Here is a 13,658-nt window from a genome sequence, read left to right on the forward strand (position 1 = left end):
GGAGATCTACAGACAATTCCTTTGACTTCATGCTTGGTTTGTGCTCTGACATGAACTGTCAACTGTGGGACCTTCTATAGACAGGTGTGTGCCTTTCCAAATCATGTCCAATCAACTGAATTTACCACAGGTGGACTCCAATTAAGCTGCAGAAACATCTCAAGGATAATCAGGGGAAACAGGATGCACCTGAGCTCAATTTTGAGCTTCATGGCAAAAGCTGTGAATACTTATGTACATGTGATTTCTCAATTTTTTTATTATTAATAAATTTGCAAAAACCTCAAGTAAACTTTTTTCACATTGTCATTATGGGGTGTTATGTGTAGAATTCTGAGGAAAAAAATGAATTTAATCCATTTTGGAATAAGGCTGTTACATAACAAAATGTGGAAAAAGTGATGCTCTGTGAATACTTTCCGGATGCACTGTATGTATCAAAAATGTTAACTTCACATTTCTAAAAATAGACTGCAGTCACATTGAGGCATTATAATATTGCTGTAGGCATAAAGAATCCCTAGTCATGTTTCTTCAAACACTTCTGCTGAATAATTTGTTGGCTAATTATAATCAATGTTAGTGTACCAGGGAGAGGATGTACAGCATTGATGATAATGGCCATCGGTTTTGTTTTCTCTTTTCTGCTACTAGTTCTTCCCAGTCAGGACTGCATCCTATAACTGAGTCTGCCTTCATAACCAGCTTATTTATTAAGCGGGACTCTCTTGATGTGATATTACTGACCCACCACACTAACCTATTAGAAAACTGCACTGGTTATCACAGAGTTACAGAATTTAAATTTGAATCTGAATTTGAGCAAATTCAGTGTTGACTCCATCAAAGGTTGGAAGCAATACTAAAGAACAGCTGAGGTTTGGCGAGTATGCAGTTTAGGAGCCTAAACTTTACATTTGTGCTATTCACAGTTAAGGTTGACCTCTTAGCCTTATCAAACTGATCTCTGCTGTGCACTAGAACAGTTTGCAACTAAATTATATGTGGCTAGGATGAATGTAAGCACCTCCAAATCAGTTTGTGGTCTTCTTCAGATAAGGGGAGTGCAACTGTGGAGGTGCTCATGTACATTGGTGTCTTGTTTTTGAATTATAGGAGAGGTGATCATGAGATTGACCAGTGAATCTGCACAATGGCAGCAGTTTTGCACATGTTGTATCTGACCATGATGGGGAAACCAGAATTAAAGCATTAATTTTTTAGATTAAAGCATTAATTTTGACAGTTAGTCTACATTTTCATTCTCATCCATGGTCATGAACTCTGGATAATTAGTATAAAAATGAGGTCACAAGTACAAGTGACCAAAATGAGGTTCTTACACAGGTTTGCTGGTCTTACTCTCAATGATAGGATGAGGACTTCAGCAATTCAGAGGCTCTTGGCATAGAACTTTTACTCCTTCATGTTCTACTCCACTCTTGAATTGAGTCAAGACAAGCCAGTTGAGGTGGTTTGGGCTTGTAGATAGACTTCTATCTTTGTACTTTCGACAGAAGGTGCTCAATGTACTGCCGACTGGGAGAAAATCTAACATGCACCTTAAGGTATTATATCTTTCAGCTAGCATGTGAGGGTCTGATAGTTTCCCTAGAGGGGTTGGAAAAAGTTGCCAACTAAAGTGTGGCCTGGTTCAGGCCGCCTTCAATGTCCTTCTCGCATCCCTCATCGGAGTAAGTGGAGTGAAAATCCTGAAAATGTCTTGATTATATTGTTAAATGATAAAACTTAGATTGATTGAATGTTAAACAGTCATCACTAAAGTTATTCTTATTCATATGCCATTGCCGATTTAAATTAAATTGATTTAATTTTATTCCCTTTCCCAGCTCTGCTTGTGAAGTTTCTCACCAAGAGGTTCATCAGTGAATATGATCCAAATTTAGGTAACTCTTCTGATTTATTGTATTTTTCTACCATGTATATGTAATTACAGTATGTGTCTATTGCAAATGTGCTGTTATTTGTTATGGCAAGCAATCATTCTGTTTCCCAAAGAGGTGTATGTTTCAAAATATTTAATGTTATTTATACTGTAGGCTGATCAAGAGACAAACAATTACCAAATTATTAATTTTGCATTTTGGTGGCATATATTGAATTTTAAACACTAGTTTAAAATAGTCATTATGTCTGTCCTGAACTCATAACAAACAAATAGATGATTAAGGTACAAAAATATCTGAAAGAACAGATATCACATCTAATCAGAAACATTACCAGCAGTCAACTCTAGATCTATGTGGTGACAAAGTTTTGCATTTTCATGCATGTGTGACAATATGTGACAATAAATCTGAGATAAACAGTAACTCTAAATATTTTTATTGGTGCATAGCATTTTTAAAAAAGTTAACACTGTTGTCCAGCTGCACATTGTTATTAAGTCTGCAATACCAATCAACGATCAGCACAAAAGGAATCACAGCAAATTAATCAATGAAGCTAAGCCACAATTAAAAAGAATGGACAGAAGTGCAATTTTTTCTATAGCCAATGGAGGTTCTGTTTTTCACAATGTGATAAGAAGAGAATGGAACAGAGGTTTTGAATGAGTAAAGGTAATTAGTAACTTTTTTAATATTGGTAAACATTTTTTCAAATGCACTGTATACTGAATCAGTACTAATTTTAGGCTCTTAGAATTTTAAGCAGTTTTTAGCTTTGAATGAATCAACTACAGTATGTCGCCTTTGTAACAATACAGAATACCACTTTAATACAGAGTTCTGCTGCAGTCTCATTTGGACCCACACCAACAAGGACTATAAGTAACATCTTCAACAGTAAGCAGCCCAAGTAAACTAATATTCGCTCCTGGTAAAAAAAAATATATACAGTATATATATATATATATAGTATATAAAAAGTACTTAGTTACATAGTAGTTCTGATACATCCATCCATCCATCCATTACATCCGATTAATATACATCCAGCACAGTGACTAAGGCCCATTGACTTAAAGTTTCTTCGGTTCTTCGGCACCCCCAGCAGGTGAAGATTTCGTTCTTCAGGGTGGAGCATATTTTGTTGGTTTTAGCATCCGTTAATGCAAACAGCTCCACCCACTTCGAAAAATAATCGATGACCACCATCAGGACGGTTTTCCTCGAGCTAGTAACAGGAAAGGGCCCCATCAGGTCGACTCCCAAAGTCTCCCCCGGTCCATCAGCGATTGTCGATTGTAAAAATCCTGCCGGTTTACCAGGTGGGTTTTTGAGCTGCTGGCAAGTTATGCACTTCTTCACGTGGTGGCAAATGTCTTTCCGGACGTCTTTCCACCACGCAACCCCCAGGATCTTCAATAAAGTTTTTGTCCTTCAAAGGCGACCATCTAAAGGACTGTCATGGTAAAAACTCAGAAAGTCGGGGACGAGTTCTTCCGGGACAACTAGTTGGTGTTGTAGACCCCCAAGGGAGGATGGAATGGTCCTGTACAGAACCCCCTGGAAGTCCACGAAGTGTACCCGGTCAGTACGCTGCTGCTCCAGTACCTCCCTGATGTTCTGGCAGAATGGACTGGTGGCTTGTGTTTGAGCCAGGTCTTGAAGGCTTCTTGGCAAAGGGAGGACCATCTTTTTTGCCTCTGCCAAACACACCATCCCCGGTGGCTCTGACGCCCTGGACAGAGCATCAGGCACGATATTGCCACAGCCCTTTCGATAGGTCACCTTGAAAGTAAAGTTCTGGAGGAGGAGTACCCACCTGGTTAGATGGGAGGAGGTCTTTGGGTGATTAAATACCCAGGTCAGAGCGTGATGGTCTGTGTACACTTCAAACTCAGCCCCCTCCAGATAGTGTCTCCATTTTTCCACAGCCCACACGACAGCCAAACACTCTTTTTCAGCCGTAGAATAATTCAGCTCAGCGCTGTGCAAGGCTCGAGAGGTGCAAGTGATGACATGTTCAGCCTGGTAGATTTTCTAAGTGAGCACGGCGCCAAGCCCCAGGTTGCTGGCATCAGTTTGTACCTGGAAAGTGAGCTGCGGATCTGGCTGGGCCAGATCGGGCGGCTTTTGAAGATGGTTGCTCGACCGCGTCCTGGCACTCGGTTGTCTACTCCCACGGGATATCCTTTTTTCTTAAATAGTTCAAGGGAGCTGCTATAACAGCCATCCTGGGAATGAACTTATGATACCACCCCACTAACCCAAGGAAACATTGTAAAGATTTCAAATCCGTGGGTGTGGGCTAGTCTCCGATGGCTAAGGTCTTCTCGGGGTCTACAGCGACCCCCTCAGATGAAAGAATGTGCCAGAGGAAGCGGATGTGGGGTTGAATGAAGGTACATTTCTTTGTGTTCAGCGTGAGGAGCGCTTGATGAAATCAATTGGAAGATGGTGTCCAAGTCCTGGAGATGTTTAATAGAAGGGGAGTAAACAATGATGTCGTCGATGTAAACAAAGCAGATCTTGCCTATCAACCCCCTCAATACTTGTTCCATGAGCCGCTGGAAGGTGGCCCCATCATTTTTAAGCCCAAAAGGCATGACTTTGAACTGGAACAAGCCTTTGGGGGTGATAACTGCCGTCTTCCTCTTACTCCCCTCATCCGTCGGCACCTACCAATAGCCACTGCGGAGGTCTAGTGTGCTGAAAACTGCAGTCCCATGCAGTGACTCCAGAATCTCATGAACCAAGGGCATGGGATATGCGTCCAGGCTCGTCTTTCTGTTAACCCCCCTGTAATCCACACATAAACGATAGGTGTCATCCATCTTCTTCACGAGGACTACAGGGGACGCCCAGGAGTAGGAAGATGGTTCGATTATTCCCTCAGCAAGCATTCGATTCAGATGTTCTTTAATTATGCCCTTCTTCAGTAGAGAAACGTGATATGCTTGGTGCCTTACTGGAATTTCATCCAAGGTGTGGATCACGTGGGTAACCCCACGAGCAACTCCTAATTTTTCAGTCCACACCTCAGCCCACTTTTTCAGCACCGGCCTCACCTCTTCGGGCTGTTCCTCCACAGGGGCTGCTGCCGAGGTGCTTGCGTCTCTCCTCACTACCGCGTAGAAACCAATGAATTCTGAGCCCAGATCTTCTTTGGATTTATGAACGAATTCGCATACCCCTTCCCCCGGCACCATATACCCCCTGGGACTGAGATGGATGGTCATCCTCATGGTGGTTAAAGAATCCAGCCCAAGGAGTAACGGGACAGACAGGTGCCGGTCATCCAGGACATATGTATCCATTTCCCAGGTGGTGGAGAGTACACTGTACCTCAAGGGGACTTTGCCCAGGGCCCTGTGTTCACTCCCATCTGCCAATACAAATCGGACAGATGGGGCAGATGTTAAGCTGTCTGTCGGTCGGCTAATCTTCTTCCATATGTTTGAACATATTAAGGTGTGATGGCTCCCTGTATCCACCACTGCATCCACCTGCCACCCCCGCAGCTTCACTGGGATGATCAGGAGGGACGTACTCGCTTGCATGATGGCGAGATCGGCTTCCGACCGGCAAGGTTTGGCTCACTAGGGTTTTAGGGGTTGGGTTTCTCGTGTACTGGCTTGTACTTTGTTCCAGTACGTTTTTGAGTTTCCCCAGTCCTGTTCCACTTGCGAGCCCACCTTCACCAGGTCTTCCACCGACCCCGCAACCCCCCTGAGACCCCCAGCTAACACCTGGGGAACACCTCTTCTTCAGACATAGCCGGCCGCCACTTCAAACACAAAGCCCGATATTCATAGGCGAAGTCCCGGATGGATTGCGAAGGCAGTTGCACCATGGATCGCAGCTTGTCCTCCAGTTCGGATTCATAGTCTTCCAGAAGAAAAGCCGCGAGGAAAGATCGACGAAAGGACCCCCAGTCTTTAATGTTCTTCTTCGCCGTCAGCCACCAGCTCCGCACCGGCCCCGAGAGGGAGGACCCTATTAACCCCATAAGCTCTTCTGGGTTTAAAGGGTTAACAGCCAGATACGCCTCCCCTTCTTCCACAAAGTTGAGGACATCATCGATGTTATATTGAGCCCCCAACTTGGGAAAGGAAAGGCGCACCTCAGGAACAGAGGGCCGATTGATGTATTCACCCCCCCCCCCCCCCCCCCCCCAAGACCCGTACGGCGTAGAATGACAGGGTGACTGACGTTAATGCTGGAGACTCCTTCGGACTTCCCCCTGAAGAGTTTCTTGCCAGCATTGATCTCGCCTCTGGAGGCACAACACAATTTCCCACCCCAGGAGTTTAACTTGCTCATTGATATATTCTTTTATTTCCTCCTGGGAGCTGCTGATCTGAGCCCGCAAGGCATCTTCGTGCCCGAGCACACTTTCAGCAACCTCGCAGGCTTTCTCCTCCAGCCGGGTGAGTTGTTGTGCCAGATCTTCCCACGGAGGCGAGACATCCTCCAGGCATTCCTTCTCAGGTCCATGGTGATCTTCAAGGTACAGCGACTGCAATGAATCCACCACCTCCTGCATCGCTGAACACGCTCTGACCGTGACGTGCCACGCACTGGCTACTCCTTCCTCACACCGCAGTGAAGCAATGGTGTCATCCTGCTTGGCACGCACTACAGACATGTTGTTAATCGGGGAAATGTTTAAAGGCAGACAGCGATAGTATTTTTTTAAGATTCCTTAGAGAAGGCACCACTTATGTAATGGCCGACCCCTTACCCAGCCGGCAGCTACACCTCCAAGACCTGAGGCCTGGATAATTTACTGAGTTTGAATCTAACTGTCAAGTCGTACCTCTAACAAATTAAACTTTTCCCCACAATTGATGGTGTAAATATAAGCACAACAGAAAAGCAGGTGTGTAAAATTAAACTGATTAATTGTATTAAATCAAACAACAAGACAAATGCAAAATAGAAATATATACATATATAAATATAAATATCCCTCCACCACAGCAACAACAAGACACCACCATATATAAATACAACAAACCCTCCCTTGCCCCTGTAACATATATCAAACAACAAATAACAACAATGAATGATATATGGAATGAATGATCGTGAATTAGAGTTCGGTTGTAAAAACTGTCCTGAATACGGATGACTGAACTAGAGATAAGTGAGTTGTTTGATTTTACCAGCAATTCGAACAACCTCACCGTGATTCCTCAGCGCGTGGTTTATGACGATCCGACCCCGGGGTCTCTGCAGATGAGGGATGGAAGACAGCCCGGCGGAATGAAAAACAAACTATTGTAAAAGCGCGATGTGAAAAAACAGCAGGTAAGTTGATCCGTGGTTGTGAAAAAATGGTCTCCTTCTTTCTCCTCTCCTTTCTCCCCTGGCTATTCCCTCCTGATTGCTTAAATAGTCCTGTGACGGATGTAATTAATTGATAGTGAACAGGTGTTTTCCAGGTTTGGGGCTGCAGTCTCCTTCCATCAAAGGGGGACGGCATTCACTGACACATACATAAACAGCAAACGGGACGATGGAACAAGACGCACATAGTACTAACATTTGACAACACTATAACTATGTAGCCCCACTACAAATGTACTGTAGTTAAAAAAGTAAAGCAATACTTATAAACAGTTCATTGACGTGGTTTCTGTTTATCAAATATATTGTAACGTGCAGGCAGGGCTTTCTAACCTCATCTGAGGGAATGGGAGGACTGGAAGGGGAGGTTTCTCATTGTAAGGGGCGGACATACCTCGGAGGGGATGTTTTTTTGTTTTCGGAGGTGTGCAGGGAAAGGATCCGCGGAATTGCGGAATCAACGAGAGTGCTCCATTTTTGTATAAGACTGAGTAAACAAAATAGAATCGAAGAGGCCTTGACAGCTGTGATTGCTCCTGTTCTTATTTACCTAGATCGTCCCAATATTTTTGTTTGCTCTTAGTCATTAGCTTCAAGGGCCTCTGTTTGAGCCTACAGCAGCCAAGCTTTGTGAAGTTTTCTTGCTTCTCTCGAGAAAGTGAAAGTCTTTGAACATTTTACATAAAAGAAATTGACTATTATGTTTAGGGTCAGTATAGGATAAGAACCTGAATGCCTGAAACTGTGAAGCAGTGTAATTCCTACAGCCTTGTACAGGGATGGACAAGTTTATTTAAATTACTGGGTTATTCTACATAAAATACACACATTCCATCTATCCATTCCAGTAAATGTCAGAGAAACTGAAATTATTGTTTCAATGACTGGTTTTATTGGTGTAGCTTCCTTAGCATTATGTCTACCCCTACCAAAAACATAGATTTTTTTCAACAAGAAAAAATGTTTTTATGAGTAACAGAAACTAGTAAATACCAAATGTCAACAACAATCCAGTAGGAAAAGTATGTCTAGTGTCCACAGCTCTACTAATGCTAATTTAGTACAGGTCCTTCATGTGATACGTTTTGAAACTTTCACTTACGCATAGTCCAATGTTGCAATCGGCATAGTACAAGCATGATTCTTAAATTATACTTTTCTCTGCTGTTTGTGCATGAGAGGATAGAATATCAGGACCTGATCCAATAACACCCATTGTGTTATTGTAAGCTATCACTGTGCTAGGCTTAATGACTTCCACATTATCCCTGACACAAACATTGATGGTTGTCTGATTGACTGCCCTGCTCCACTGACAGACTGAGGAGATCGTTCCTCCCCCACACTATGCGATTCTTCAGTTCCACCGGGGGGGTAAACGGTAACATTATACAATGTTACTGACTGTTATACCTGCCTCGCACTCTCCACCTTGCACTTTTTAACTTGCACTGCGTTTTTATTGCTCTTTAATTAATATTGTTTATATCAGTATGCTGCTGCTGGAGTATGTGAATTTCCCCTTGGGGATTAATAAAGTATCTATCTATCTATCTATCTATCTATCTATCTATCTATCTATCTATCTATCTATCTATCTATCTATCTATCTATCTATCTATCTATCTATCTATCTATCTATCTATCTATCTATCTATGTAAGAAGACTTTTAATTACTCAGTTCCCTTAACTGATTATGCTATATGCCTCACATTCTAAGGCTTTGGGCTTATTTGAAACTATTTTACGAACATCTGCTATTAACTAAACCTAATTTCAGTTTCTGTTCCACTGTTTTGAGGCTTATCTCAGTTTGCATCCATATGTTTACTGACACCATCACTATCTCATTACCATCTAAGTTAACTTTTCTAATATTACAAGTTCCTTTTAGTAAACTATCAGTGTTGTAAAGCAAATAGCATACCACAAATCCTATGCCACTATCTGTGTAGTTTTCTCTCATAATGACAGTATCTGCACCAAACTGTAATTCATCTCCCCCTGAAGCTGACTGGCATTTGTTGTTGCTTGTTTTTGACAGTGCTGCTTTTGGTGTCTCAAGTATTATAGTTAGTTAGTTAGGTCTGCTGCTAACACTATACTTGTTTTGTCAGAGATGTTGGAAAATTGACAGGCCATCAAGGTAAAAGGGAAAAAAGGATCAGCAGATAATCTTAACTGAAATACTAGAGGGGTGTATGAACTTTTGAATTATGAATTTTTAAAAATGAATTTGTGACATTTTAGGAATTTTTGCATGTGTTTTTCATTTTGTTGTTTAAATTTATCATTTTGGCTGTAATGTCATTTACAGTATATAGTAACAAGGTCTGCTGATAGCCATGTGATTGAGCATCATCGCAACATATGATATTATTACTCTGAAGCTACTGTGTTTAAGGTTGTGGCACAGTAATACTTGTTACCCCAGTGTTGAGTACTTACAAAAGAAATATTAAAACATAGTGTTAGCCAGTAATTCAACTCAAGTTAGTTATAGAATATTCAACTTATTTTGGTTTGTTATTTTTGAATACATTTCACATTCTTGATTTTGTTATCAAGCCTTGTTGACTTTCTGGTTTACAAACTCCAACTCTTTCAAAGGGTTTTTCTGCATCCAAAGATAACAAAATCTCTTGTGTGTTAGATTTTATGAGTGAGTATATTACATTAAAAAGACGCCAAATGTTTGAAGCTAAGTGTCTGCCTTTAATAAATCCAGTTTGGTCTAGTGATATTATAAGTAGAAGCACTTTCTCAATCCTTCTAGCTAGAACTCTGTAGAACAGTACTATTTAGAAGTGAAATTAGCCTCTATGATGCACATTCTTATTTTTCTTTGGAAGGATGGTAATTAATGCATGGTGAAAAGTTTGAGGTAGAATGTTGCTGTCTATAGCTTTGATAAACATTGCTAATAGAAGTGGAGGTAACTTATTTGAAATATTTAATAAAATTCCACTGGGTAGCCATCAGGGTAGCCTGCTGCTTTCCCACTTTGGAGTGTGTTTATAACATTCAGTAGTTCTGAGAGTGTCAGAAGTTTGTTCAGTTTCTCTGCACTAGGAGTGTCTAGCTGTGGAATTAATATTGTGTCAAAAAACTCCTCAGATTGTGTTTTGTCTTCTTTAAACTGAATAGAATATAAGGACTTATAGTACTCTGTTAATCCATCCATCCATCCACCCTCTGTTAATATGAAGGTTATATTTTTATGGTTAATGATTTTATCTCCTGGTAAAGTTGGTCATTTCTTTTAAAGCACTGCAAACTTCCTGTTTGTGGATTTGTTGAGCTAAGATCATATTAGCTTTCTCTCCGTATTCATAGTAATGATGTCGCAAATTAAGATTAGCTGTTCCGTTTCTTTTGTTGTCAAGAATTTAATTTCTTATCTATTCTGGTAATTCTGATGCCTTCTTGGTCTCCAATTTATGTTTATAAGGAAAATATTAAATAATCTGTCCTCTTAAAAATGCCTTCAGATTTTCCCAGAGTTTCCAAGAATATTCCTGTAGGCACCTCTGAGGATGCATACAAAATAATCAATTTGTTTGGAAGTGAATTCTGTAAAGTTCACATCTGCTAATAACAGGGGGTTAGGACGCCAGCTATGAAATGAGTGTGTATGGCATAGTGATTCAAGCTCCAAGATCAGAGGGGCATGATCAGAGTAAACAACAGTGTTGTACTTGCAAAATTTAATAGGGGGCAATAAATTATTATCAATAAAGAAATAATCAGTCCTTAAGTAACCATGATGTACTGCCGAGAAGAAGGAATATTCTCTTGAATTTGGATTTAAGAATCTCCATGGGTCTGATAAGTTATGATCCAGTTGTGGTATTAGATGTTATCACCACAATTAAAGTCTCCAACCATTACAATTTTATGAGTGCTCATATTGGGAATTGAGGTAAATAGGATTTGGATAAAACTTCTATCATCCAAATTAGGTGCATAAATATCTATCAAAATTACTTTAGATTTGAATAAATTGCCAATGCTACAAATTAGATTGTTTATGTATTAAGATTCCCACACATCTGGTTTTCTTGCTAGAGTGAAAAATGTAGTTTATCCAATTTCTTTGCAATCAAAACTTGTCCTTACTTGTTAAGTGAATCTCTAGTAAAATTACTATTGTAGCATTTAGGCCTGTTAGGTAGGAGAATACTTTTTTTCTCTTTAGGTTGTGATTGGGGCCTTTGACATTCCATCTTACAAAGCTCACTGTTTGTTCAGAGAGACACTGCTTCTGTACTTTTGAGGATATTTAGTAATCTTAAGTAAATGTAGTGCCTTGTTTTATAAATTAGCATTAATATTGATTTCATATTATAGGCAGGTATACAGTAATAGCTAAGGAGCCAGCCAAAAGAAGAAGTAGATAATGGCTAAGGAACTTATTGTTATGTTAGCATTTGCAGTTGTGGGACAAAAAAGCATAAATATGGAGTAACCATCCCTCCCCCATTATGCCTCCCCGAGTGAGGCTAGACCACACTTCCCAGAGTCCCAGTCCTCTGACATGCCAAGAGACAGGTCATATATAAAACAAACCAAACACCCAGCAGCAATGTGGTAAAGATTAAAACTGAGATACCTTATGATAGAACAGTCCAGATACAATAAACCTAGGGTATAATGTTAAACAGTCACCTGAAAAAAGGACATTTTTTCAGTCTAATGACACTTTAAATTACTACAGTTACTTAATGGTTACTCAAATACACATATATTTAGTAGAATATGTTTTAATATAGTAACTGAAAAAGTGGTCAAAAACGAATATATAATTAATGTGAAGTGGGGGGAAGGAAAAACATACTATTTGTTGGCTTAACCAGTGGTCTAAGTAACAAAAGTAAGTTTATTGAGTGATACAGAGTATCAGAGACACTCGAAAGTTCAAGTTCAGAAAGTCGCACACTGCCCAAAATGAAAAAGAACTGGTCAGATATCAAAGTTGCTGTGATAAGGCAAGTCGTAGCCCACCGTCTGACTGTCATACAGAAGCGTATTGGGTATAGAAAAAAATAAAATTAGGGACACAGTGAAGAAAAAAGGGTCGAAATGTAAACTTTAATGTTGAAATTTCCACTTTAATCTTGTAGTTTATTTTGACATTAAAGCAGAACATCATAAACTTCATCTTAAAATCAATGTACCTGCGTTTTCCCAGTTACCAAAGTTCAGCAGCTCTAACTTAAAAAATGGGATTCAACAAAAGCCTGACACGCAGAAATGATTCCACAGACAAAATATCTTCGTTTTTAAAAGTTTAGTTAAGTTTCAAAGTAAAACACTTCACACAAAAAAGAAAATTAAAATAGCAAAAAATGGAAAAATTTATAATAAGAAAAGTTCAGTTCTAGTCCTGCGGTGGGTTGGCACCCTGCCCGGGATTGGTTCCTGCCTTGTGCCCTGTGTTGGCTGGGATTGGCTCCAGCAGACCCCCGTGACCCTGTGTTCGGATTCAGCGGGTTGGAAAATGGATGGATGGATGGAAGTTCAGTTCTAAGCTTAATCTTGTTACATCTTAAATCGTTACTATTCACTTATCATTTCTGAACCATTTCAAAACGGTCAGAAAACTGTATTTCTAAGTTAAAAATGGGTCTTTCAAGTCCCTGTTTACTGGGACCTGTTCTAAACACAACAAGTAAGCTATTACCACACTGTTTCTCAGTTATAGCAAGAAGGTTCTATCTCTTACTAACTTATAGGGGGAAAAGACTATACCATTGTCTATGACTATGGAAGAAATTATATGCTATTCAAATTAAGCAAACTTTAACATGAGTTTGTTGGCACCCTGCCCGGGATTGGTTCCTGCCTTGTGCCCTGTGTTGGCTGGATTGGCTCCAGCAGACCCCCGTGACCCTGTGTTCGGATTCAGCGGGTTGGACAATGGATGGATGGATTAATATGAGTTTAACTCAAAACTTTAACTTTCTAAGATTGGCTCCTACAATCAATGTTTAATTTAATAGAGTTTCTCAAATCCCGTTGTAACTATTTTAATTTACTGGAATTTTTCAAATCCCACTCAAATCCCATTATGACTAAAGTAGCACGTTAAATGCTTCATATTCTGTGTTCTATGCGTGTGAATCACTATGAGATTTCTCTTTTGTAGACAAGAGCAAGCAGGCATGGAACTCCACACAGAATACATCACATTCATGATATTACAGCTCTCTGAACATTTTAGAATATTAAGATGTATATTTGATATTATTTTCATGATGAAATGCATTAACACTAGAATCCCTGAAGCCTACAAAAAACTTGTAATCCCGGGCCACATTAAATTCCTTCGCACCTCTCCGTCAGCATCTTTTGTTTTGCAAAAGTGTCAATCAGCACAAGCAGCAAGCAGCCTGCTT

At 40.2% G+C, this 13,658-nt stretch overlaps 1 protein-coding gene across 1 annotated transcript in view; it reads left to right on the plus strand.

The window, feature by feature from the left end:
* rasl12 (RAS-like, family 12) overlaps positions 1-13,658 on the plus strand; it is a 162,320-nt gene that overhangs the window by 59,500 nt on the left and 89,162 nt on the right. The window contains 1 exon segment of the mRNA XM_028823404.2: positions 1,851-1,907. Within this exon segment, the coding sequence (XP_028679237.2) occupies positions 1,851-1,907 (57 nt within the window).

This window comes from Erpetoichthys calabaricus, chromosome 17, assembly GCF_900747795.2.
Source record: "Erpetoichthys calabaricus chromosome 17, fErpCal1.3, whole genome shotgun sequence".
Classification (NCBI taxonomy): domain Eukaryota; kingdom Metazoa; phylum Chordata; class Cladistia; order Polypteriformes; family Polypteridae; genus Erpetoichthys; species Erpetoichthys calabaricus.